Source organism: Drosophila rhopaloa, unplaced genomic scaffold, assembly GCF_018152115.1.
Source record: "Drosophila rhopaloa isolate 14029-0021.01 unplaced genomic scaffold, ASM1815211v1 contig_218, whole genome shotgun sequence".
Taxonomy (NCBI): domain Eukaryota; kingdom Metazoa; phylum Arthropoda; class Insecta; order Diptera; family Drosophilidae; genus Drosophila; species Drosophila rhopaloa.
This window is the reverse complement of record NW_025335104.1, coordinates 79,720-104,119: the sequence shown is the minus strand read 5'-3', so window position 1 is coordinate 104,119 and position 24,400 is coordinate 79,720. Positions and strand designations below refer to the sequence as shown.

Below are 24,400 nucleotides of genomic sequence, written 5' to 3'. Positions count from 1 at the left end.
GTCCTTCTTTTTGCTTTACGGCGCCTAAACTGGGATGCAAATCTTATCTTACCTTCTTATTCTAGTAGACTCCTTTTGATTAATTTACCATCCCTAGCCAACCGTAGAACGATGCTTGGTACTATCTTTATTTATAACCTTATACATGGTGATATTGACTGCCCCGACTTGTTAAGTCGGCTAAACTTTTCTGTGCCAAGTAGATTAACTAGAAATTATATTCCCCTAATTTTAAATCATTGTAGATCTAACTAAGCCTTGCATGAGCCTTTCAGAGTATTATGTTCTGACTATAATAGACTTTTTCCTGTAATATCAAATCTTGACTCTCTGCCGCTCCTAAAACGATTAATACTTGCTTCATTGGCACAAGATTGATCTAACTATTACTTTTTTCCCCGGACCTTTACCTTTATTTTCCTATCTCGCGTCTATCCTATCGCGAATCGTGCCGTACGATACACGGCTGCGCCCCTCGGTCGGTTGGGCGGGTAAGTGGGCCGTGGGAATCCGCGCGAAAAAAAAAAAAAAGTCCTTTAGTTCATTGCAGCCGGATAACCGCATATCAAAGGCGTAATCTTGGTGCTTCTTGTCTCGGTGCTATTGATAATTTGCTGAACTAGTGCCACGTATTAATATCAAGCTAATGGATTTTCATAGCTGAACATTGCTAGCATTGGTTCGACGGTCTTGTGAAGTCTTTCGACTTGGCCATTTCCGCGTGGTACACCTGTCGCTATAAGCAGATGCTCTATGTTGTGTGACTCGCAGCATTCCTTGAATACGAAAGATGTGAAAGCAGTGCCACTATCAGACACTATGCGACACGGATTTCCAAAATGATTTTTTTATTCAGACAGTTTAGAACTTCGTCCTTACCAGTGCTACGAGTTGGGTAGAGCAAAACTTATTTCGAGAACCCGTCTACTATGACAAGGATGTGATTATATCGCTTGGTCGTCATTTCCATTGGCATGAAGTGATCGATGTGGTATGTAATGAAGGGTAAATCGCATTTGTCAATTGAAGTTAGAAATCCCTCTTTCTTGTGGTGGTAAAACCACTCTTTTGTGTGGATTTATACAATAGCTCGAATATTGGCTGTTTTGGCTCTTTATTCTTAGTTCATCTATTAATTGAATAAGTCACTGTTTACTAGTTTTTCTTGCTGAACTAGTTTTACTAGTTTTTCTTACAGTTACAGGCGTCTGAATCTGCTGTGCTGACTTATTCGATCCATAAGTCTAATGCCGACTTTCTCTAAGATTTTCGAGATCTAGTCCAGGAGCAATTACAGACCACTAGTTTGGTTTTAGAAGTCTACATAGTGCTCCTGAATTGATTGATGCATTGTGTTTTCTATTGTATTCTGAAACACTTTGAGACGAAAAAAATATTATTGCGGAGTATCTTGGATGTGAAGCAAGCCGTTGATCGTGTCTGGCACTGCGGCATACTCTATAAGCTAAAGTCTATACTTCCTCCAACATACTTTCTTCTCCTTAGCTCATTTCTTGTTGGCAGAACCTACCAAATGGATGTTCGTTGTTCAAAGCCTACAAAGCGACCAATACATTGCTGGAGTCCCTCAAGAAAGTGTGCTGGGCCCTGCTTTGTATACTATATACACGTCAGGCCTTTCTTCGCCCAGAAGCTTACTTACACTGCCACACGTTACAGAACAAGATTTCTCTTACATACAAATAGATTTGCCCTGACACAAACAAACAAACAAAAAAAGACTAAAAAGATTACATCCATTTGACAATTGGATACTTGGACGGCCCTCTATTGGGAGACTTATTCCTGACTCATAGTCTGAAACATTACCCAATATTGTAGTTGGCCCTTTTCCTGTAAACGAACCTACACAAAGCTCACTATTAATAAAACTATTGGTTTTTGAATATCACAAATAGAAAGTGGCCCTAATTACTTCAACATAAGGATCGATCCAGGTCCAGTCGATGTTCATAATTCAAAATGATTTCACACAAAGGAACTCTCTCATCATCTACTTCAAGTTTTTGAACATTTTCTGCTACATTAGCGTTCGTCTGTCGAGGTTACTCAGTTAAATTGAATGGATTTTGTATATTCTTGTTAACTTATTTATATACTCGTTGATCAGGATTAATTATATTATATTTTATACTTTATTTTGCACATTTACGCAAATACTTATATTTTCGTTGATTTGCTTTCTCCTTAATCGCACAACTGAAGTGTGTGTGAAGCGCTTCTCACGAGATGTACATTTGCTACATTTAAGTGGACTTGCCCATAAGCTCGTCGTTACTTCATTTATCTTTGCTGCTGCTATGCTCATAGGCCTCGTCTACCTAAAACGATTTGTTATCTATTTGTATCATTTTAAGTGTTTTGAGTAGATCTGTAGAGTTACTTCTAATATGGCATTGGCCAACTTAGCGGCAATACCTATTTTAAGACAAATCAGAATTCCTTTAGCCAAGGGTTTGATGCCTGATCGACAGCTCTTTTTTTCACATGACCCGATATGATTCGCTATGTCATGTGTTCCATCATTAATAGGGTTTACCATGTCGCGGAATCATTTACCATCTAATAACATAAAACCGTCTGTCATGCCGGTGAAGTCATTAACCTTTCGTTTATCTCAATACAAATGGGTCACCCTTAAGTTATTTTTATCGAAGTCTTCCAATGTTTCTGAAAGCTGTGAGATCAAATGGCGCTTCATATTTTTTTGGTCTTTCCGTTCAGATTCGCTTCACACATTTTACAAATTTTCCACGGCTTGTTTCAACTACAACATAGAGCATATTTAATGGATATCACAGAAGCCGAACAAAACTTTGCTGTCGCGCAAAGATCACACAGTCGAACGATACACATAAGACTCTTTTGCCGAATGTGACCGATCAAGGAAGTCCCTTAAAGAGTAAAAAAAAGAAAACAAAAAAAGAGTTTTGCTCGGAGCGGAACATCTGTTAAGCATCAAAATTTTTTAATGTGTTTTCTTTCGACTCATTCTCAATGTGCCCGTATATGTTCGGTTTCTCGGATACTTTGAAATGGTTGACAGTTTTTTGGGAGCTCTTCAAAAAATTCTTTCAGTCTTAATGATAATTAAAAACAATGCTTATGCTTATACATATATATTACTCTGTTTTTTAGTTTATAAACATGGGAGTAATTCATTTTAAGTAAAATTAGGGCTACTTTACCATGTACAAAGCTGAATTAGGTCTTCCACGAACATTTAAACATACAATATTTTAAAAAGTAACAAGTTCTTCCAAATTTACTTTAGCTTTTTTCTCCGTAAAATTATTTCAGCCTCATGCACTTGTTCGAGGGAGGAATCCTAGAAAAGATGACCACTGCCGAATACGCGGCACAGTCCCGCAAGATTTCCAAGGATAACGTCAGGCAATACAATGAGTTGGCAGCTACGGAAAACGGTAAAGCCAGTGGCAATGGAAGAAACACCGAGGTTCAGAGCCGAAATCAAAACAACGATCCCGATATTATCAGTCCACTAAGCCTCCGCATGCTGCAAGGGGCTTTTATCGTACTAGGAGTAGGCGGACTAGTTGCAGGTGCTTTTTTCTGTTTAATTATGAGCTAAGTTGATTTTTATTCTTGCCCAGGAACTATTCTGCTGTTAGAGCTGCTCTTTTGTGAAATTAATCTTGGTCAGAAGCGTTTATAGGTAGGATGGAGCCCCTGTATACGCCTTCAGCGCTTTGTACACTGCGAGACTACGTGAATAGTTCTACCTCATTTGCTTAGTAACTTAATATTTTTTCTGCTCGTAGTAAATTCAAGAGTGTCTTTACCAGCTTATTTCATATTGTGTTATGTGAATTTATTTAAGTATAAGAACAGATCCAAAACAATCTATACAATGTTTTTTCTTGTTTGACTTAATTTTTAAAGGGTGGAACCTGTATTAGGAATTTGTATGGGAGGTGGTAGACGCCTCGAGACGGGTGCTATTCGATGGTGGCTACTGATCGTAAAGGTTTCCGCACAGTTTCCAGTCGTCTCGTTTGCTTCCTTACGGGGAAACAGTAAAGGGATCCGAGCGTAACGCGAAGTTGACGACCCGATATGTACTTTAGGACGCCGCCAGGCGGCCTGGGGTGGCGATAGGGCCTACTACGCTGCTTAGCGCGAAACCCGTGAGGATCCGGTTTGCGACGCTCTCTGGTGGCAGTACGAGGTACTGAGAGGGCGATTGCACTGCTTGGTGGGGAACTGGGAGGAGTCTCGTTGAGAACGCCATCTGGTGGCAGAACGGGGTACTGAGAGGGCGATGGCACTGCTTGGTGGGGAACTGGGAGGAGTCTCGCTGAGAACGCCCTCTGGTGGCAGAACGGGGTACTGAGAGGGCGATCGCACTGCTTGGTGGTGAACTGGGATGACTCCGACTGGAGTTGGCTTCGGGGACGGCGGGGTTTATCTACCTCCGGGTGGACTCGGAATCTAGGGGCGTCCTACACTCCGGATATCCTCGGAGTCTACGAGGTTTCTAACCTCCGGATAGTCTCGGAGGCTAAGAGGGTTTTACACTCCGGATATTCTCGGAGCCTGCGAGGGTACTACACTCCTGTTAATCTTAGAGCCTACAAGGGTACTACACTCCGGAAATTTCTCGGAGCCTACGAGGGTATTACACTCCGGTTAATCTCGGAGCCTTCGAGGGTACTACACTCCGGATATTTCTCGGAGCCTTCACGTGCGGGTGTGCCGGTCGAGATGTACAGGAAGGGAGCTCGGTGCACTGGTCGGTGTTGCGCGGATCTCTCTCTTGGCTCTCTTGCCCAAAAGCCAGCGAGAGAGCGCTCTAGAGCCAGCCGTTCTCTTGCACGCATACTGCGACAGCCGACGACTGTATGTGTGCACATGTATTCACAAACATTTCTTCGCTGCAGCGCGCTATCGAAATATACTCTTTATTTTAAATTCTAACATTATTAAAAATACTTATTTTGTATGTGATAATTATTCGAATGTGGTATATTTTTAGTAATGACGAAATATATCTACGTATATAAAGATACATAATTTATTTCATACGTAACTTAACATTGGAATAATTGTCATTAGGGTATGCGTGCGACGTGTGAACGATTTTTAGGAGCCTCAGAAATTTTGCGATTGAACAGGATGAATATTTTTATATTTATTGTATTTTAAATATACGGATTTAAAAATATGTGGTATTTTTATATCTTACATATTACAATAACATTATATAAAATTATTATCGTAATATAAAATAAATTTATATAAGTATTTGTATATTAACTTTTTTAATTATTTAGAAAAAAGAAAAATCCAAAGGGGAAACAAAAAAGGTTCGCGCGCTTTTCTTTCCAAAAAAGCTTCAAATCAATTTTAAAAGGCACAACCAAATTTTATTTTCATACAAAATACTAAAAATAGATAACTTTTATAAAATGTACTTGTATTATATTTAAATATATACATAAGGTAGCTAAATTTTGAAAATTAAACCTACCCAGTAAAAATTTATAATAAATATTTGTATATGTATTTGTATATTAACTATTTATGTATAAAATATACTAAATAATTAAAATAGTTAATATGTTAAATATTCTATTAAATTGATTAAATAATTTAAGTAGTCAATATATTAAATATACTATAGTATACTATACTATACTATACTATACTATACTATACTATAAGTATGAAAATATTTAAATGCAGATTGATAATATTAGATATGATGTTATTCGTATTTACTTTAAATATTTGAAGTCATTAAATCAAAGTTTAATATATTTGAATTAAAATTAAATTTAATATTTCCATAAATCATTAAATCAAAGTTTAATATATTTTAATTAAAATTAAATTTAATATTTCCATAAATCATAATATCAAAGTTTAATATATTTGAATTAAAATTAAATTTAATATTTCCATAAATCATAAATCAAAGTTTTATATATTTGATTAAAAATTAAATTTAATATTTCCATTTTAAAGTTAATAAGAAACAGCCATATAAAAAATAAAGCGAAACATTTTTAATTAAATATCCTTTAAATATATCCAATTTAAATAAACTTCGCTTTGTTTTTGTTTAACAATCATATTATATACAAATATATTAACTTTATTGGTATATTTTTAAATTTAATCAAGCAGTTTTATATGTATTGTACTAAAGCTATAATTAATTAGCTTTAATTTAAATATTTAAAACGAAACTATGAATTAAATATGCAGATATTCGTTTTTAAGGTATATAAAAAAGCTTTACATCAAGCTTCATTGCCATATTGCAATTCTATTTTTAGATTTTTACGCTCTCAACTTTGTGCGAGTGGAGAGAGCGGAATTTTCGACGCCACCAAAAAACGGGCTGCATATTGCAAAACCAATGTATGGCCGTTATGCATCTTAGAGATTATATTGGTCTTTGGTACAGGCGTACGGGGGACGGCGGGAAGGTCACGATCGGGTCATCGGGTGGCCGATACGGTGCTTCAATCTGGATCATCGGTCCTTGCCCATGTACACGTAGTGTGCCGCGCCTTCCTGTGGGTCGTCGTCGTACTCCCGGCTGCTCATTGAGTACGCATCCTCGCTCCCGTTGTCGCTGGCGTCCTCGACAAAGGGACCCAGTTCCCCGCGTCCTTCCTCGTCGTCGCTGGAAAATACATAAATTAAATAGAGACAAGACACAAGTGAAAATAAAAGACACAATTAAGAGAAAAGCAAATGAGTTAAAATATTAGTTTTTAATAACGGGATAGAAGTGGAAATGCAAATTAGATGATAAAGGTTGTTATAAGTATTGCATAGAACGCGAAAGGGCTCGTGCAGATCCCAGTTCAAACTACGAAGGGCAAATAGAAGAAATTTTTTTTGTACCGACTCAATACGGTCAATGTGCACTTGATATTGTGGACTCCAAACCGACGAACAATATTCCAAAAGGACAGACAAGGGAGGTAAATAATAATTTGGTCGTATAAGGGTCATCAAATTCTTTTGACCAACGCTTTATAAAGCCAAGAACACTCATGGCTTTATTAACAGTGGACATTATGTGGCAGTCAAATTTAAGTTTAGGGTCAAGAAGAACACCTAAATCGTTAACTGAATATATACGGTCGAGTAACGTATTTTAAAGAAAATAACTAATAAACGTAAAAAAAAATGACGTTGCATTTAAGGTAGTTCAACTTTAAAAGGTTGTACTCACACCATTCATGAAAACAATCAATATCTGACTGTAAGTTAAATCCGGACGCTATATCATTATATGATAAACAAAGCTTAACATCATCAGCATACATTAGAAAACGAGAATGTGTTATGATAGAGGGAAGATCGTTGATAAACAAAGTAAACAGCAAAGGGCCCAGATGACTTCCCTGAGGGACTCCAGATGTCATGTAGATCAATTTTGAAACAGAATACTTGAATATAACCCTCTGAGTCCTACCATTCAAGTAACTTGAAATCCAAGTTAATAGATTACCAGGAAACCCAAGCAGATCTAATTTGAATAAGAGAAGAGAGTGGTTGACGGAGTCAAAGGCCTTACTAAAATCTGTATATATAACGTCAGTCTGCATTTTTTTCTGAAATCCATTTATTACAATAGATGACAATTCAAGAAGGTTGGTGGTGGTCGATCTTCGCTTAACAAAACCATGCTGACACGGTGATATAAGCGAGGAACATAAATGTTGCAAATGAGAAGTGATAATACGTTCAAATGCTTTAGGAATTGCCGACAATTTGGAAATACCTCTATAATTCTTGGCATCAGCCTTCGCACCCTTTTTATGAAGTGGAATAATAAAAGAGTCCTTCCAGATAGTAGGAAAAACTGATGATGAAATAGACAAATTAAAAAGTTTAAGAATCGGTTTACAAATGGTTGACGCACAAAACTTGAGCACACATCCAGGAAGTCCATCTGGACCGGGAGAATAAGTCGGCGTTGTTGTTTCTAAATCTATTAAGAGAGAGTTTTCAGTAATTAAAGGGGTAAAAATACAATTAGCCCTATTTAAGGGATTAGGGTAGTTAGAATTTGACCAAGCTGTCGAACTATAAGTGGTTTGGAAAAACTCAGCAAACAAATCAGCAATGTCAGAATCCGTCGATGCCTCCATTGAGTTTAGACGTACCGATAAAGGCAATGCCGATGACTTACGCTTGGCATTAACAAAGCTGAAAAACTGTTTCGGATCATTTGAAAATTCAAATTTACATCGATTTAGATTATTTCGAAAAATCTAATGTCTTACCCGATTTTTTATACTTTTTTATAAGTATTTGATTTAAGGTTTTTAAGTCTTTGAAGCGCATTGGTAAACCAAGGAGGCCTGTTTAGGTCTAAAGGAAACCTATCAGGAACGCATTCATTAAAAAAAGTATTTAACACTATATAGAATAGTTCAGTGGCACTTTCAATGTCTGTACAATTGTACAAGTCTGTCCAATTATAATGAGAAATCATATCGTTAAGTTTATTATAGTCACATTTACGAAAACATCTAATTTTAGTTGGCGACACTAAAGGAGAGAGGGTATCAGAGCAGGGGAGGCAAATTGTCAATTCCATTGTTGGATGATATCGGTCTTCAGGTACAACAAGAGCGTCAATTCTACATACCGTGACCTCGGACGGGTCTGAAACAAACACAAGATCTAATTGTCTATTTAAAGAATTTCGTGTAAAGCTTACTTGCTGTAACGATAATTCTAAAAGGCCATCAACAAAATCATGGGCGGATAAAGGTATAGCGACATGTGAGTCAGTGGGAGGAGACCAAGAAATATCCGGTAGATTAAAGTCACCCAAAACAATCAAAAGGTCTCTGTTAGAAAGAAGGGATAGTACGGATTTTATTGCGGACAGATGGTGCTCATAAATTACTAGATGCCAGGTGGAATATAGGAACATGTAACAAAAATAGATAAAGATTGCAAGGAAACTTTCACACTTACAAATTCAATTTCGTTTGGGATATGAGTGAGAATTCTTTCGGATGTTAGGCTTGAGGTAACAGCAATCAGTACACCGCCCCCCCCTATGTGAGGGGCGATCGGTCCTATAAGTATTAAAGTTATTTGAGAGAACTTCAGAGTCAGATATCTCTGAAAATCGAAATTGTTCAACTGCAATATCCTCGGATGGGAATTTTTCACGTATAAATTCCAAAACATCCTCAGATGTGGTATCTGGGGTGAATCTAGAAACAAATAATTGCTTCCTTTGTGGAACAACTGAAAGTTTCTTACGCCCCCAAGCAGCAGTCTGAACCACACTGGGCTGAGAACCAGGAACGGTGCCTACTGTACCTGTAGGTACGGTCGGCAACGAATTCTTTGACTTAGCCAGTACTGTAGATTTTATACTGGAAACAGAGGTACCACCCGAACTAGCTGTATCCATAGGCACAGTTGGTTCATTTACCCCTGTGTCAACAGAAACTGCTGCTACCAAGTTCGGATTTGGGGTGGATTCCACAATCATATTAACGGCGGTTAAACTGGCTTTTTGCGTTTAGGCGACTCGGTTAATAATTTTTTATTATTAAACTGGGCACAGACGGAATTGAACCCCTCATTGAGTTGTTTAAAAGCTCCTGAGATATTCAATAGGCTGTCTCGAGTCTGCTTCATAAAGCCGCTCATCTCAACTACCATTTCCTTGCAGGACCCACATGACCACATTGGACCAGAATTAAGATCAATGAAATCTTTGACTCTGTCAGTAAATCCTGCACATTTAACGTGCATCATCGAATCGCAGAGCCAGCAAAAAATAAAAGGGTCTTTAGTTGAAGACGCAAGAGTACAATTTTTTTTAGAACAGACAAGAGACATTGTAAGTTTAAAGCAAATAAAAAAATAGGAATATGAAAAATACCTCAAAGTAAATTTGGCACTGGGATCAAATCCAGAAACCACAAGGGGACAAAACACGAAAAAAGTAAGAGCGCGAGATCACTAATTAAATCGAATAAAGAGAGCACGAGAGAATAAATTTTATATCGACTGAGCGTGGCGTGTGCAACACAACAACTTTAATCAATAAACAAAGGCAATGTAAAGCATGCAAGAGAGAGACAGAGTTAGAGAAATAAACGAAAAAGTCTACCAGAAGTTCATAGAGAGTAAATTACAGTTATAAAATAGAGCGGGAGAGATTGAGAGGGAGTAAAAGAGTTCTAGCAAGTATAGAGAGCGTAAATTACACTAACAAAGCTACAAGGTTAAACAAATCTAATAAAAATGTTAAAACAATTATAAGCACATACCCGTTTACTATGATATCTATTTAAAATTTCTAACACAGATATTAAGTTAAGCTTTGTAAATAAATAAACACAAAACACTCGCACAAAATCACTGAAAAAATACAAAAACTCAGAGCACAAAGGTAAACTGTTCACAAGCGACGCTAAATCGTATTGATACATAGCAATAGGGATAAATGGGCATCAGCGAAGGAATCTCAGAATCGTAAAGTCTTAATGGTTTACAACGAATTTAAATTTAGCGGGGACACAAAGGAAGATTGAGGTACTTATGATCACCCCCCGTTGCTAGTGTCGGTCGGTTGACCTCTTTGGGACTGTCCGTGTTGGTCGCCGGGGTCCTCAATGGTGGTTTCGCTGTCTTCATCGTCGGTGTTACCTGTGGAAGAAGAATGGAACGCTTTTAAGTCTCCAAGATTTGCAAGTCGCCCCTTCCGCTGGCCGGGTAGGCGGATTCGGACGACGTTAGGCGACGGGAAAGCGACCACTTTATACGGTCCGTCAAACTTTGGGGCGAGCTTCGCTGCGAACCCTTCTATTGCTTTCGACAGATCCCATTTCGGGCTTCCAGGTTCGTCGACGCAGGTTATAATGCCTCCCCTGCTCTCGGCTGGCTTTTTGTAGGTTGTTCTGCACGATCTGAAAGACCTCCTCAAGCGCTCCACTCTCTCCAATGGGCTCTGGGGCGATGTTGCTGTCTGAGGGTCACGCTGTCGCTGGGCTATACCCGGTCGATTCTGAGACACTTGTGTTGATCGCGATTGACAGTTCTGGTAGCAAACTGTCCCAGGTGATCTGTCCATTCGCCACGTACTGGGCGATCATCGTCTTGACTGTGCGATTCGCGCGCTCGGTCGGATTCTCTCGTGGGCAGTATGGGGCGGTGAATTGGGGTTCCACTCCCGTTTCCTTAAGGAAGTCTTTGAATGCCTTGCTGATGAATTGTGAACCGTTATCGCACACCAGTTTCCTCGGTGCTCCGAAATGGCTGATGATCCGTTCGCGGAAAGCTCGTATCAGAGTCGCGTGGTTGCCTTGCGTAGGGGTATCAACTCAACCCACTTGGTGAAGGTGTCGAAAAAGACGAGGAGTATGGTATTCTCCTCCTTAGAGCGGGGCAGCGGTCCGACGAAATCCGCACACAGTATGCCAAAGAGTTCACTGATCTGTCTTGTTAGCATCTTTCCGGCTTGTTGTCGCTGTTCTGACTTGTATTTCATACATTGACGTACGTATCGTCGCACATCGCGAAACATCCCTGGCCAGAAGTACTTCTGCGAGATTCTGATGATGGTCTTTCTAACGCCAAGATGTCCGGGTGTGGGTGCATCATGGCATTCATGTAGGTTCGAGCTCGATGTTCGGCTGCTACGCACAGCTTCCACGGTACGTAGTCCTGGTCATCTGGACGGTGGCCGAGGTTTTTATTGATGAAGTCGGGGAACTTCTGTGGGTCGCCTCGACCGTCATTCATCTTTCGTTGCAGCCACTTGCACTGCTGCTCGCCTTGCGTAAGTCTCTGTAAGTGCCCCAGAGGTTATCGGGATAGAGCGTCGGCTACAACGTTATACTTTCCGCGGCGGTAATGTACGTCGTATTGATATTGCTGGAGTTCTAAGGCCCATCTGACAATTCTTCCGGTTGGGTTTTCTATTTGGTCAAGCCATTTCAGGGCCAGGTGGTCGGTGATTACGTCGAATTTCCGTATTCGCCAGACAATGGCCAAGCATTCTTTTTCCGTAGGTGAATAATTCAACTCCGCGGCATCGAGCTTGCGACTGACGTAGGCAATGACTCGTTCCTGGCCGTCGATCTCCTGGGTTAGTACTCCCCCGAGTCCGTAGTTGCTGGCGTCAGTCTGGAGTGTCATCTTGACGGAGAAATCTGGGCATGCCAGCACGGGTGCGTCTGTCAGTAAATTTTTCAGGAGATCGAAGGCACTCTGTTGCTCCGGCTCCCACTTCCACCGTTGGTTTTTCCTCAGCAGGTTGGTCATGGGCTGGACCACTGAGGCGAAGTTGGGTACGAATCGCCGGTACCATGAGGCCATCCCGAGGCATCTCCTCAGCTCCCGTAAGCTCGTGGAAGGGCTCAGGTTTCGTACGGCGGCAACCTTGTCCGGATCGGTGTGGATGCCCTGGTCACTGATCACATGCCCGAGGTAGGCCAGTTTCCTCTTGAAGAATGAGCACTTTTCCTGGTTGATGCGCAGGTTGGCTCTCCTCAATCGTTCAAAGACTTTGCGCAGACTGTCCATGTGTTCTCCTAGGCTGGCTCCGATGTCAATAATGTCATCGAGGTAGGCGAAGGCGTATGGGTCGAGGTCTGGCCCAATCACGTTATCCAGAGCACTCTGGAATGTGGCCGGGGCCGAATGCAAGCCGAAAGCATGACTCGCCGGACGGTCTCGAACTCAGTGGCCAACTGACCCAGTTCCACAATGGTCCTATCCAGCTCTTGGGTTTCGTTGTAGCCCGCATGGCGCATGAGAACTCGAAGATCTAGCATAAAGTCTTTAAACGTTTCCCCTTTCAGTTGCTCACGACTCCGAATCTGGTCGTCCAAGCGCTGGAGGTATCGGGGTGGAAGAAAAAACTCGAGGAATTCGCGCCGAAATGTGATCCAGTCAGCCCCTTGGAGGCGCCTTGCTTGGAACCATTTGTCCGCTCTGCTCGTCAGCAGCTCTGCCATTGCTCGAGGAAGGAGTCCTTGGTCGATCCCGTAGGATAAGGCCCGGCTTTCGATCTTCTCGACGAAGGCTAAGGGGTCTAAATACCCATCGAATTGGAAGCCCCATTTACGGATTCACTCGGGGACGCAAACGACCTCGCGGCGGTTCCGGTCGTGGCTCGGCTCCATACAAGTTTCTTGGTTAGTGATCACATGGGAGGGGCGAGTAATAGCGAAGCTAGGGGTGGTTCGAGACGGGCCTACAGAGGAGACGCCGAGGCTTGATCCGGCGCTTCTGTTTGCGGCGGGGCCGCTAAGGCTAGGTTTTTCTTCCCCCAAAGGTACGGGGCTCGGGGCACGTGAGGTAAATTGCCTTTATATACAAGGGTGAAACGTGTAGTAAGAATTTGTATGGGAGGTGGTAGACGCCTCGAGACGGGTGCTATTCGATGGTGGCTACCGATCGTAAAGGTTTCCGCACAGTTTCCAGTCGTCTCGTATGCTTCCTTACGGAGAAACCGTAAAGGGATCCGAGCGTTCCGCGAGGTTGACGACCCGATATGTACTTTAGGACGCCGCGAAACCCGGGAGGATCCGGTTCGCGACGCCCTCTGGTGGCAGAACGGGGTACTGAGAGGGCGATCGCACTGCTTGGTGGGGAACTGGGAGGAGTCTCGCTGAGAACGCCCTCTGGTGGCAGAACGGGGTACTGAGAGGACGATCGCACTGCTTGGTGGTGAACTGGGATGACTCCGACTGGAGTTGGCTACGGGGACGGCGGGGTTATCTACCTCTGGGTGGACTCGGAATCTACGGGTGTCCTACACTCCGGATATCCTCGGAGTCTACGAGGTTTCTACCCTCCGGATAGTCTCGGAGGCTAAGAGGGTTCTACACTCCGGATATTCTCGGAGCCTACGAGGGTACTACACTCCAGAAATTTCTCGGAGTCTACGAGGGTATTACACTCCGGTTAATCTCGGAGCCTACGAGGGTATTACACACCGGTTAATCTCGGAGCCTACGAGGGTACTACACTCCGGATATTTCACGGAGCCTACGAGGGTATTATACTCCGGCTATAATAGGAGTCTACGGGGTTTCTACGCTACAGGGATTCTGAGATGGGAGCTCTCGGCCGAGATGCGCCGCGTGGGGGGGGGTTGGCCTGGCTGCTGCCCTCACAATGGTTACCTTTGCTTACGTGAAATCTGATGCACAGTTCGGTGTTGCTTGGATCGACGCGTTTGTATTCGTAGTAGCGTAGCGGAGGGACGCTCGAGCACACGTCCACTCTCGGCGAAAAGTCAAAAACGAAAGAGGCCGAGGTTAGATCAGAGATCGAACTTCTGTTGAGTGTCGCGTTCGCTGAACCAGCTCCCCGCTATCGATTGTGCTATCGATCGCGGGCCTCACGCTTGGTCCAGGGTGTGTGTCTTGGCTCAAAAATTAATACTAGTTTAATTAGGTTTTTTCCTTACTTTCTATTATTTCAATTTATAACATAGGACTTTATGTCCGATCTTAAAGCTAAAAACAAAACTTATGACTACGATTATAATGATTATGATGTCTAAATATATTTATTATAATTTTTATAATAAGACTTTAGGAAAAGCAAACTGTCAACTGATCCTGGCTCCAATCGGTTTCGTTTTTCTGTAATAATGTTCCCATGCAATGAAAAAGATCGCTCAGCTGCCGCACTGCCAGCTGTCATTGAATGTATCTGGATCGCTAGTGTTGCCAACAAGGGGTATTTATTTAGCTTATTTTGCCACCATTCAATTAAACTAAATTTGTAGTCTATTTTAACGAATTCCTTGCTATATTTTTCAAGTTCGTCCTCGGGCGGTTCTTGGATTTCCAAGTTTGATTGTCTTATTAAATATTTCATCAATGTTAACTAGGATATTCTCCTTTAAAATCGAAATTGAGATAACATCTTCAGAATTTGGCGTACAAAGGCTTTGAAATTTTAAAATAGATGGATGAACATAACACAACGATGGGGAACTACAAAGTTGGTGTTTCTTAAAAATAATTTCAAAATTTTCACACATTTCAACCAGAGCTGTAGTAGTGTTTATATTTAAAAAAAGCTGGCTGTGATCATTATTTTTTAAGATTCTGTTCATTTCACCCCAATTTTCAATTTAGTGCGAGTTCCACCTTGTCGGACATTGGCTTTTAAACAAAGTAGGTATAAGATGCTTTCTGAAAATATTTAACTACCTTTTTGCACGATTCTAAGATACCTGTTAGCTCCTTGGTGCCACACAAAGATTTGTCTAACACATTCGAGAATAAGTGGCTGCTACAGTTTAAGCGAATATTTTGTTCCAAAGCTTTGACTATATTGGAGCCTCTATCAGTAATAAACTTAATATTATCAATATTTTGAACATTCAATTCCGTGAACAGGCTTTTAAGTTTTCGCAAGACATTGTCACCTGTAGATCTTTGGAAATCTATTGATTTCATGCCCAAAACAATATCGAAAAATTTAAACTCCTTTTGGTAATGAAATGTAACGCCTAGAAAATTCCTTTTCACTCATGTCCACATGTCGACTGTAGCTGAGGCTCCGCTGCTTACAATGTTAATTATTTCGTCTTTAATATTTTGTTTTGAAAAAAACCACCAGAACCACCGAACCGCGTAGACGTGTCTTTTTGCTCGCCCTGCCGAAAGACTTCCAAAAATCTACAAAGTGACCACCAAAAATAAGAAAAATAGCGAAAAGACGCTGGCAGCAATGCCATATCCCATATCCTTGCGATTAAAACTAAATTTAAAACCGATCTAGCTAATTAAAAACAATTAAAAATGTCGAACGCAAATAAAATATTAACAAGTGCACCCGGTAAAGCCACGAAGCCTAGTCGCGATCGGCAACAAATACAACTAGACGAACGACTGCTGCCTTCTGCACGGAACAATGCTTACATTTTAATTGACTCATCGGAGGCAACAACCAAATCAACTTCACTGACCGCCACCGAAAGAGCCCGCTCACTGTCACCAGCGATTTTATGCTCAAGCAGCGCTGCCGTTACTCAGTCGTGGATGCCCGTCACCTCTCTCTCTCATCGATGCACCGACTACTTCGGCTTGTGCGCCCACCAGCACTGTACCCTCTCTTACTACAGCAACGTCAACGACAACAACAACTTTAACGTCTGCGGCTACCCAGTGGCCTATCTCAACACCACAAGTAAAACTTAGCTCTACTGACCCTCTTACGAATAATACTCTCTTACAGACGGGGATCGATCGGTATGTACAAATAAAAAGAAAGCTTAGTCCTCAAAAAAACGTAAACTCAAATTTGCCAAAAGTACCGAAAACTTTAGGCAACACACGAAGATCCGAAAACAGATTTCCCATACTTGGCGAGACCGAAGAAGACAAGGATCAGGCGCCTCAAGCCATGAAAGCTGTAAAGCCACCGCCAATATATTATATATTAGGAAACACAACAGTGTCGATCTGATCAATAAGCTTAAACAAGTAATCGGGCCTAACCACTTCTATATCAACACCCTAAAAAGAGGAAACATATTAGAAGCAAAACTCCAGGTTAACAACGAAGACAACTTCCGTTCTGTAACAAGATATCTCGACAATGAGCTTATAAATTACTAACTACACTTACCAACTAAAAAGTAAGAATGTACCCCTTTCTTACTTTTTAGTTGGTTGTTGTACTTAAAGGTATAGAATCGACTGTTGCGGTAGCAGAAATAGCTGAAGGCCTCACGGAAAAAGGCTTCGACGTTAAGCACATCTGGAACATAGTAAACAGGGATAAAATTCCTCAACCACTGTTTAAGATTGAACTAGCCCTAGAGACGAAACCTCTAAAAAAAATGCAGTGAATCCTATTTACAATCTGCAATATCTCCTTCACCGAAGAATCACCGTAGAGGAACCGCATAAGCGGAACGCCCCCGTACAGTGTACAAACTGCCAGGAGTTCGGGCATACAAGAACCTACTGCACCCTGCGACCAGTTTGTGTCGCCTGTGGAGATTTGCATTGCATTGAAGCACGCCTGGGAAACAAAGAAGCCCCTTCTCTGAGGAAATGCAGTAACTGTGGGGGAAATCATACTGCCAACTACCGGGGCTGTCCCGTCTACAAAGAACTCAAGAGCCGCCTAAATCAGAGACGCAGTAATCCATTCGCCGCTCAACACTCTGCCCAACCAAACATCTTCACCCCATCAACCACTCCTGGTGTCTCCTTTGCCAACGCACTCCGCTACCCTGGAATCTCACAAACATCTACCTCCCAGACTGCAGCATCGCGTCCACAGCCACCCATACCAAACCTAAATGATTTTCCGATCTTAAGCCAAAATGGCCAAAAAACAACTCAACCTTCTACGCAGCAAAACCAAACTCTTCCCCCACAAACACTAAGCGGTCTAGAATCTACAATAGCTACTCTTGCAAACGTCATGATGACGATTTAAAGTTCCCTTCAAGAACTACTGCGAAAACAGAGTCTTCTAATGGAACTGCTGATCAAACAAAAGTCTGTATAAATAGACTCCTTAAGAATATGCTTCTGGAACGCAAAGGGCGTTTCCCGGCACAAAAACGAACTCCTACAGTTCCTAAACAGCCACAATATCGATATCATGCTACTTTCTGAAACCCATCTAACTAATAAAAACTACTTCCATATCATCGGATATATATTCCACGCGACCAACCACCCGGACGGTAAAGCACACGGAGGTACCGGTATACTCATAAAACAACGCATAAATGATGATTTCCCTTGGAGACATTCGCTACTAACTACCTGCAGGCCACATCCCTACCTAATTGGCGGCCCACTTACCCTATGCGCCATATATTGCCCCCACGCTTCAGTATTGCAGAAAATGAGTTCATGAATTTCTACAACTCACTAGGACGCTGCTTTATAGCTGCCGGTGATTATAACGCAAAGCATCCCCACTGGGGATCTCGTCTTATCAACCCCAAAGGCTGCCAATTATACAACGCATAATCACTCCTGGTAATAAGCTTGATTTTGTCTCACCTACATACTGGCCCACAGATCCAAATAAACAACCTGACATTATCGATTTCGCTGTTATTAGAAGAGTTTCGCACAGTCTGATTAACGTAAAAACCTTAGAAGAGCTTACATCGGACCATTTGCCAGTTCTCCTCTGTCTATCTGAACAGCCGCAGCTTCTGGAACGCTCCCAACATCTAACATCAAACAAAACAAACTGGCTGAAGTACAAAAAACACATCCAACTTGATCGTGTTTCCTCTGAATCTGACATTGATAAGTCGCTTAAACACCTCACGGACGTAATGTGCTCTGCCGCCAAACATTCTACGCCAGAACCCTCATCCACAAACCCGCTAAGAGCTGGACGCTCAAGTATCCAGATCGAGTCTCTACTACTTGAAAAACGTAGACTTCGCAGAGACTGGCAGACTCATCGGTCCCCAGCTACTAAGAAAAGACTTAATGAAGCATCTAGAAAATTGTCGAAGGCCCTCTCTACCGAAAAGAACCAGGCTCAACGGGCCTACATTGCGAAACTATCCCCGACGGGTAATAAATTCCCACTATGGAGAGCTCACCCAAACATGCAACCACCAATAGATCCCGATTGGCCAATTCGGTGCCTGGGCTCGCAGTGACGAAGAAAGAGCTAACGCCTTTTCCCATCACTTGGAAAACTTTTTAAAGCCGCCATCCAACCAATTCACTCTACCGAATGTCTCGCCAGCGTCGCCGTCTTCCCCAGTTACCCTTGAAACCAGCACAATACTTAAGGCCATTAAATAACACATAAACCCAAAAAAAGCTCCTGGTCACGATTTTATTTCTCCTAAAATGATAATTGAATTACCTGCATACGCAGTCAGATGCATCCCATTTATACTTAACTCAATATTGAAATGGGGCTACTTTCCTGACCAATGGAAAAGGTCTGTCATTACAATGATCCCGAAGCCAGGAAAAGACAAATCCCAGCCTTCCTCGTCCCGGCCCATCAGTCTGCTCCCATGTCTATCAAAACTATTTAAAAAACTGCTTCTTGTTCATCTAGTAACACATCTTCAAAACAACAGAACGATCCCTCTGCACCAATTCGGATTTAGGGAAAAGCATTGAACTATCGAACAAGTAAACCGCTTAACATCTGAAATTCGCACGGCTTTCGAAGCATTTGATCGCGTCTAGATCGACGGTCTGGTATACAAAATCAAAACCCTCCTACCGGAAAACACCCACATGTTGCTTGAGTCATACCTCAGAAACAGAGTTTTCACCGTGAGATGTAAAACCTTTACTTCAACCATCCGTAACATCGAAGCTGGAGTACCCCAAGGAAGTGTGCTTGGACATCCTTTACACGGCAGACATTCCAACAAGCCGCCAGACCCTCATCTCAACCTTTGCTGACGACACTGCCATTATCAGCCGCTCGAAATGCCCAAAAACAGCAACAGCCCATTTAAAAGAACACCTGGTAGCTGTAGAAAAATGGCTCGCAGACTGGCGTATCAAAGTCAACGAGCAAAAGTGTAAGCACATTACATTTACACTAAACTTGTCGAAATGCCCACCACTGGCGCTAAACAACAAGCCGGTTTCACAAGCAGACGAAGTCACCTATCTCGGCATACACTTAGACAGGAGGCTTACCTGGAGAAAGCATATAGAAGCAAAGAAGACCCATTTAAAACTAAAGACCAGCAGCCTTCACTGGCTCATGAACTACCGCTCCCCCCTTCCACTCGAATATAAAGTACTACTGTATAACTCGTGCTTAAAGCCGATCTGGACCTACGGTTCCGAGCTCTGGGGAAACGCAAGCAGCAGCAATATAGAAATTATTCAAAGAGTACAATCAAAGACCCTACGAACAATAACTGGAGCCCCCTGGTACATCCGCAACGCAAACATCCAGAGAGACCTGGACATAAATCCCGTAAAAGAAGAAATTGTTTGATGATTTCCCATCCCTCTTCAATAACATAAATTAAGGTAACATAGATTAAGATTTGTAAACTTATTGTTAGTCTCTTAAGTAATAGAGAAGATCCAATAAATAAGAATAAAGTATAAAAAAAAAAAAATATTTTGTTTTTTCTCAGTGGCGCACTTTTTGACCTTTCGAGAAATTGTAGTGGGATCCGGTAATAAATCTTCCAAATCAATGTGTTCACCATAAGTGGCCCCGATCTTGATGAAAAATTGTACTAGCTTAAGAAAGCCAAATCCACGCACAGCTGTAAATGGTCGACAGTCTTCCGTTACCCACGATGTACATTTTTCTATAGCCTCAGACTTGTCCAAAGCGGAGTCACAGTTTTAAGGTGATTTCTGCTTAGTTAATTTTCAGCAGCTATGGGTGTTTAAATTAGATGTTTGGCTTGCGGTGTACTTTAGAACCTTGGAGGAAGTGCGGCAGAATACGAATCCGGTCAATATGGCTTTACAATTTCTGCCAAGAAATTCCAAATTAAACTGCGTCCTTTACGTTTGGCAGATAGTGTGTATGTGCCATGTGAAATTTGATCAGCAACATGTCCATTTTATAAAACCACTAGCAGGGTGCCCGCAGCTTCGCTTGCGATGTTTTATGTTTGCATTATACCTGTCTCCATACAGGAAGCTCTTAAATATTAAGACAATATTTTTTAAATAGTGCAATTTATGCAATGTTTATATCGAATAATAAGATTAAAAACTACAAAAACGCATTTATATATGTACAAAATGCAACTAATTGGTATATCACAACTGCACATAATTAATAAATAACCAAATATTCATTTAAATGTAAATCATTTATGACTTTACTAATTAAGAATAGTAAAAAACGAAACTAACTGGCATAACTCACCAAATTTTTAAGTTAACATCAAAGATATCAACAAATTTGCACATTCTATAGCAAAAATTTAAATTCCGAGAACGGGAAACTAAAATAATAATATTATTGTTCACATACGTTTATACACCAAAATATACGGTTATTTTCTTAATACGACTCTGACCAAATTGAAAGTTTCCCCGTTAACTTCTTCTTTTGCGCACTTGCTACACTCTTTCCTCTCTCTCTATCTACTGCGATCACCCGCTCTTATGTTTCCTAACAGCGCGTGGCAAAACACTGTAAAAATAAACACCGCAAAAACAATTTGAATGTTATATTTTTACTACACTATCAAAAACCAGACCAAATAGATTTTCGCCAAAAAAACGGCTTTTGAGTATTCTGGCAGCAATAACTGTGAAGAGCACTTAAATTCGATAATAGATCGACTTTTTGCTTAGTTTCTTTGTTTAGAAGATAGCTAGCTTGGTGAAACCATCAAATGAATCGTTAAAGCTTAAGGAAAAACTTTACCGAAGGAATTTTTGATACTCAGTTTAGAAGTGCCATTTTTCGACGTTTGAAGATATTTTTGGCTAAATTGTAATTTCAGAACGGGTGTTAAAAATAGTAAAAAGCCTTAAATCTAAGCGGTCAAATTTTTTAAACATTTATAATGTCTTAACCTTTTTTTAGGCGAAAACACGGATTCGATTTCTAAAACGGTTTAGCGTCCAGAATTTTTGAAAGGAAAATTGACTTTTTTCCAATTGGAAGCGATTGGGGCCACTTGGAGAGCCCCAATAAGTCTTAGCAAATCAGTTTAAAGTTATTAGAATGTAATAAAAATGCATATTAATATTGTTAACCAGTGGTTTTGGCTCTGCGTGGGTTCCCTGTTTTCTTACTGATAGTTTTATATTTAGAGATGTCCATTTTATAAAACCTTTACAAATTAACGCGTGCCACAAAACTCACAAAGTCGATTAAACTGATCTCAGACGAAAATTACTGTACGAAAAAACCTCTCATGTAAACCATCTGAACAGAAGCGACCCCAAATATTTGATCACAACAATCATGTATGAGAAATGTTGCACTCACAAACTCGGTCATTAATAAGCTTTGATCGTTCGATGCAACAGAACAGAACTTTCGCTCACCGCTTATACTTTTTGGATCAAGCAAAGTGATTGAATCATACCAGATACGAGTCAATGATCGTGTGTACCCAAAAACGTTTGACTCGTTGCAAATCTCTGGTCTGCATGTCTATTGCTGAGGGAGATCAAAAACTATAGTGAAAAACGGAAGGTGGAAAACTGGGTACATGCCTTTCCTTTTTGGTTTTATAATTGTTTCTTATATTTTTTAATAATTACGCCTGTTTTTTTCAAATAGAATATGGAATCATTTACGTTTTATGAGCGCTCGAACATGAAAATGATGAACGTGGAATTACTTTTTCTCCCTACTGTAAGTCGTACCTTAAAATTTAATTACATCAAGTTTCCACTTAGGGAAGAAGCGAAAAATGTAGTTTCCAACTGATTTGTGGGTTTTCGGGGAAATTTGTAAGGGAGCTTGGGAGCTTTGAACCAAGCGATAGGAAAACAAGATGTAAATACTTTCCTACCAATTAAAAATGTTGATAAGCACTAATAATGAGTCAATTCTTATGATTTAATTAAAGGCAGACTGGAAGCAAAGTGTGGAAGTGGTCGAAAAAAAAAGATTGACAAGCGGGCAGACCGCCTTATCATGCGTAAGGTCCGTCAAAACCCCCAAATTTCGACCAGAACCCTTGCTAAGGAGTTGGAAGAAGAGTGTGGCACGGTCGTTTCACATGAAACAGTCCGCCAACTAATTCTGCGGAACAAATACTCTTCGAGAGTTGCCCGTAAGAAGCCGCTGCTTTCAAAAATAAATATTGAAAAGCGCCTAACTTTTGCTGTCATCATGAGCATTCAGCCAGACAACTATTGGGATGACGTCATATTCTGTGACGAAACCTAAATAATGCTTTATTATAATGATGGACCAACTAGGGTATGGCGCAAGCCGCTTACAGCATTAGATCAGCGAAACAACATTCCAACAGTCAAATTTGGCAAATTGTCGGTGATGGTTTGGGGATGCATAAGCAGCAAGGGAGTGGGAGAGCTTGCGTTTATTGAAAATACAATGAATGCTGAGCAATATCTCTCCATTCTCAAAACAAATTTGAGGCAAAGTGCGAACAAACTTGGGCTTATTGTCGATAATAAGCCAAAATTTAAATTTTATCAAGACAATGACCCCAAACATAAGGAGCTCACTGTACGAACATGGCTCCTTTATAATTGTCAAAAGGTGATAGATACACCTCCTCAGAGCCCCGACATGAACCCCATCGAAAATTTGTGGGTTTATCTGAAGTGGCAAAAAGGCATCCCAAAAACCGCGCCGCCTTAAAAGCGGCAGTACTGGAAGAGTGGCATAAAATTCCGTTGGAGTATGATCTACAAAAGTTGGTCAGTTCGATGAAAAATCGTACTAGGCTAGTCGTCAAAGCTAAGGGGGGTCATACTAAATATTAAAATTAGTTTAGATATATTCATTAAACTGTAGTTTTAGTATTTTGTGTAAAGAGTTTCTTGATAGTGTCAAAAATGTGTAAACTCGTATTTTGTTTCTTACTAGTTTTTCCTTGCGTTGTTATGTTTTTATTTTTGTACATACTCATTAAAAAGTTCCTATATAATAGTTCTGCATTAAAAAAATATTGAAAAAACTAAACGAAATGCCTTATTGCGTGCAAAGTCAAAAAATATGTTCTTTTTTCAGTGTGTAAAGAGTTTCTTGACAAACTGTATTTATGGTCAGGCTCAAGTGGCCTGTACTTAAGATTACAATTGTTCGGCACTGCACCCTTGTAGGTTTTAAGTTACAGATCGTTATTTACGGCTCAAGATAGATATTCAGAACCAGAGCTCGTAAAATCTTATATTTATGATAATTAGTGTTCTTCTTGAACATTCTGCCAAGGGCCGGCAAGGTGAGGTGTACAGGTTATTAATACATCAATTCTTTTCATTAACAATGCAAACATAAAATTAGTGGACTGTATTTTTAATTCGATATATTTATTTATTTGATTTTAACTTATTATAAGACACCTTGCAACGGTCTGAGTATTCTGGCAGCAATAACTGTGAAGAGCACTTAAATTCGATAATAGATCGACTTTTTGCTAAGTTTCTTTGTTTAGAAGATAGCTAGAGCTTTGGTGAAACCATCAAATGAATCGTTAAAGCTTAAGGAAAAACTTTACCGAAGGAATTTTTGATACTCAGTTTAGAAGTGCCATTTTTCGACGTTTGAAGATATTTTTGGCTAAATTGTAATTTCAGAACGGGTGTTAAAAATAGTAAAAAGCTTTAAATCTAAGCGGTCAAATTTTTTAAACATTTTTAATGTCTTAACCTTTTTTTAGGCGAAAACACGGATTCGATTGCTAAAACGGTTTAGCGTCCAGAATTTTTGAAAGGAAAATTGACTTTTTTCCAATTGG

General features: G+C 40.6%; 2 protein-coding genes across 2 annotated transcripts in view; one reads left to right on the top strand and one right to left on the bottom strand.

The window, feature by feature from the left end:
• The window catches only part of LOC108045543 (ionotropic receptor 40a), a 220,074-nt gene extending 216,377 nt beyond the window's left edge, over positions 1 to 3,697 (top strand). The window contains exons 6-7 of the mRNA XM_044460771.1: positions 3,322 to 3,584; positions 3,636 to 3,697. Coding sequence (XP_044316706.1) covers positions 3,322 to 3,584; positions 3,636 to 3,697 — 325 coding nt within the window. The remainder of the gene's footprint in view (positions 1 to 3,321; positions 3,585 to 3,635) is intronic.
• A 2,825-nt stretch (positions 3,698 to 6,522) lies between these two features.
• Positions 6,523 to 13,001, bottom strand: LOC123037916. Its single transcript, XM_044460770.1, has 7 exons — positions 12,705 to 13,001; positions 11,902 to 12,663; positions 11,687 to 11,829; positions 11,373 to 11,609; positions 11,093 to 11,298; positions 10,590 to 10,689; positions 6,523 to 6,676 (listed from the first exon to the last, which is right to left on the bottom strand). The coding sequence occupies exons 1-7, from the start codon at positions 12,999 to 13,001 to the stop codon at positions 6,523 to 6,525; spliced, it is 1,899 nt and encodes a 632-aa protein (XP_044316705.1).
• Positions 13,002 to 24,400: the final 11,399 nt, after the last annotated feature.

Coding starts and splice junctions, on each gene's coding strand:
- LOC123037916 (XM_044460770.1), bottom strand. CDS start 13,001: ATGGCAGAGCTGCTGACGAGCAGAGCGGACAAATGGTTCCAAGCAAGG. Junction 11,610..11,686: donor GACTACGTACCGTGGAAGCT/GTGCGTAGCAGC, acceptor TCTTGGCGTTAG/AAAGACCATCATCAGAATCT. Junction 10,690..11,092: donor TGGACAGATCACCTGGGACA/GTTTGCTACCAG, acceptor CTTCTTCCACAG/GTAACACCGACGATGAAGAC.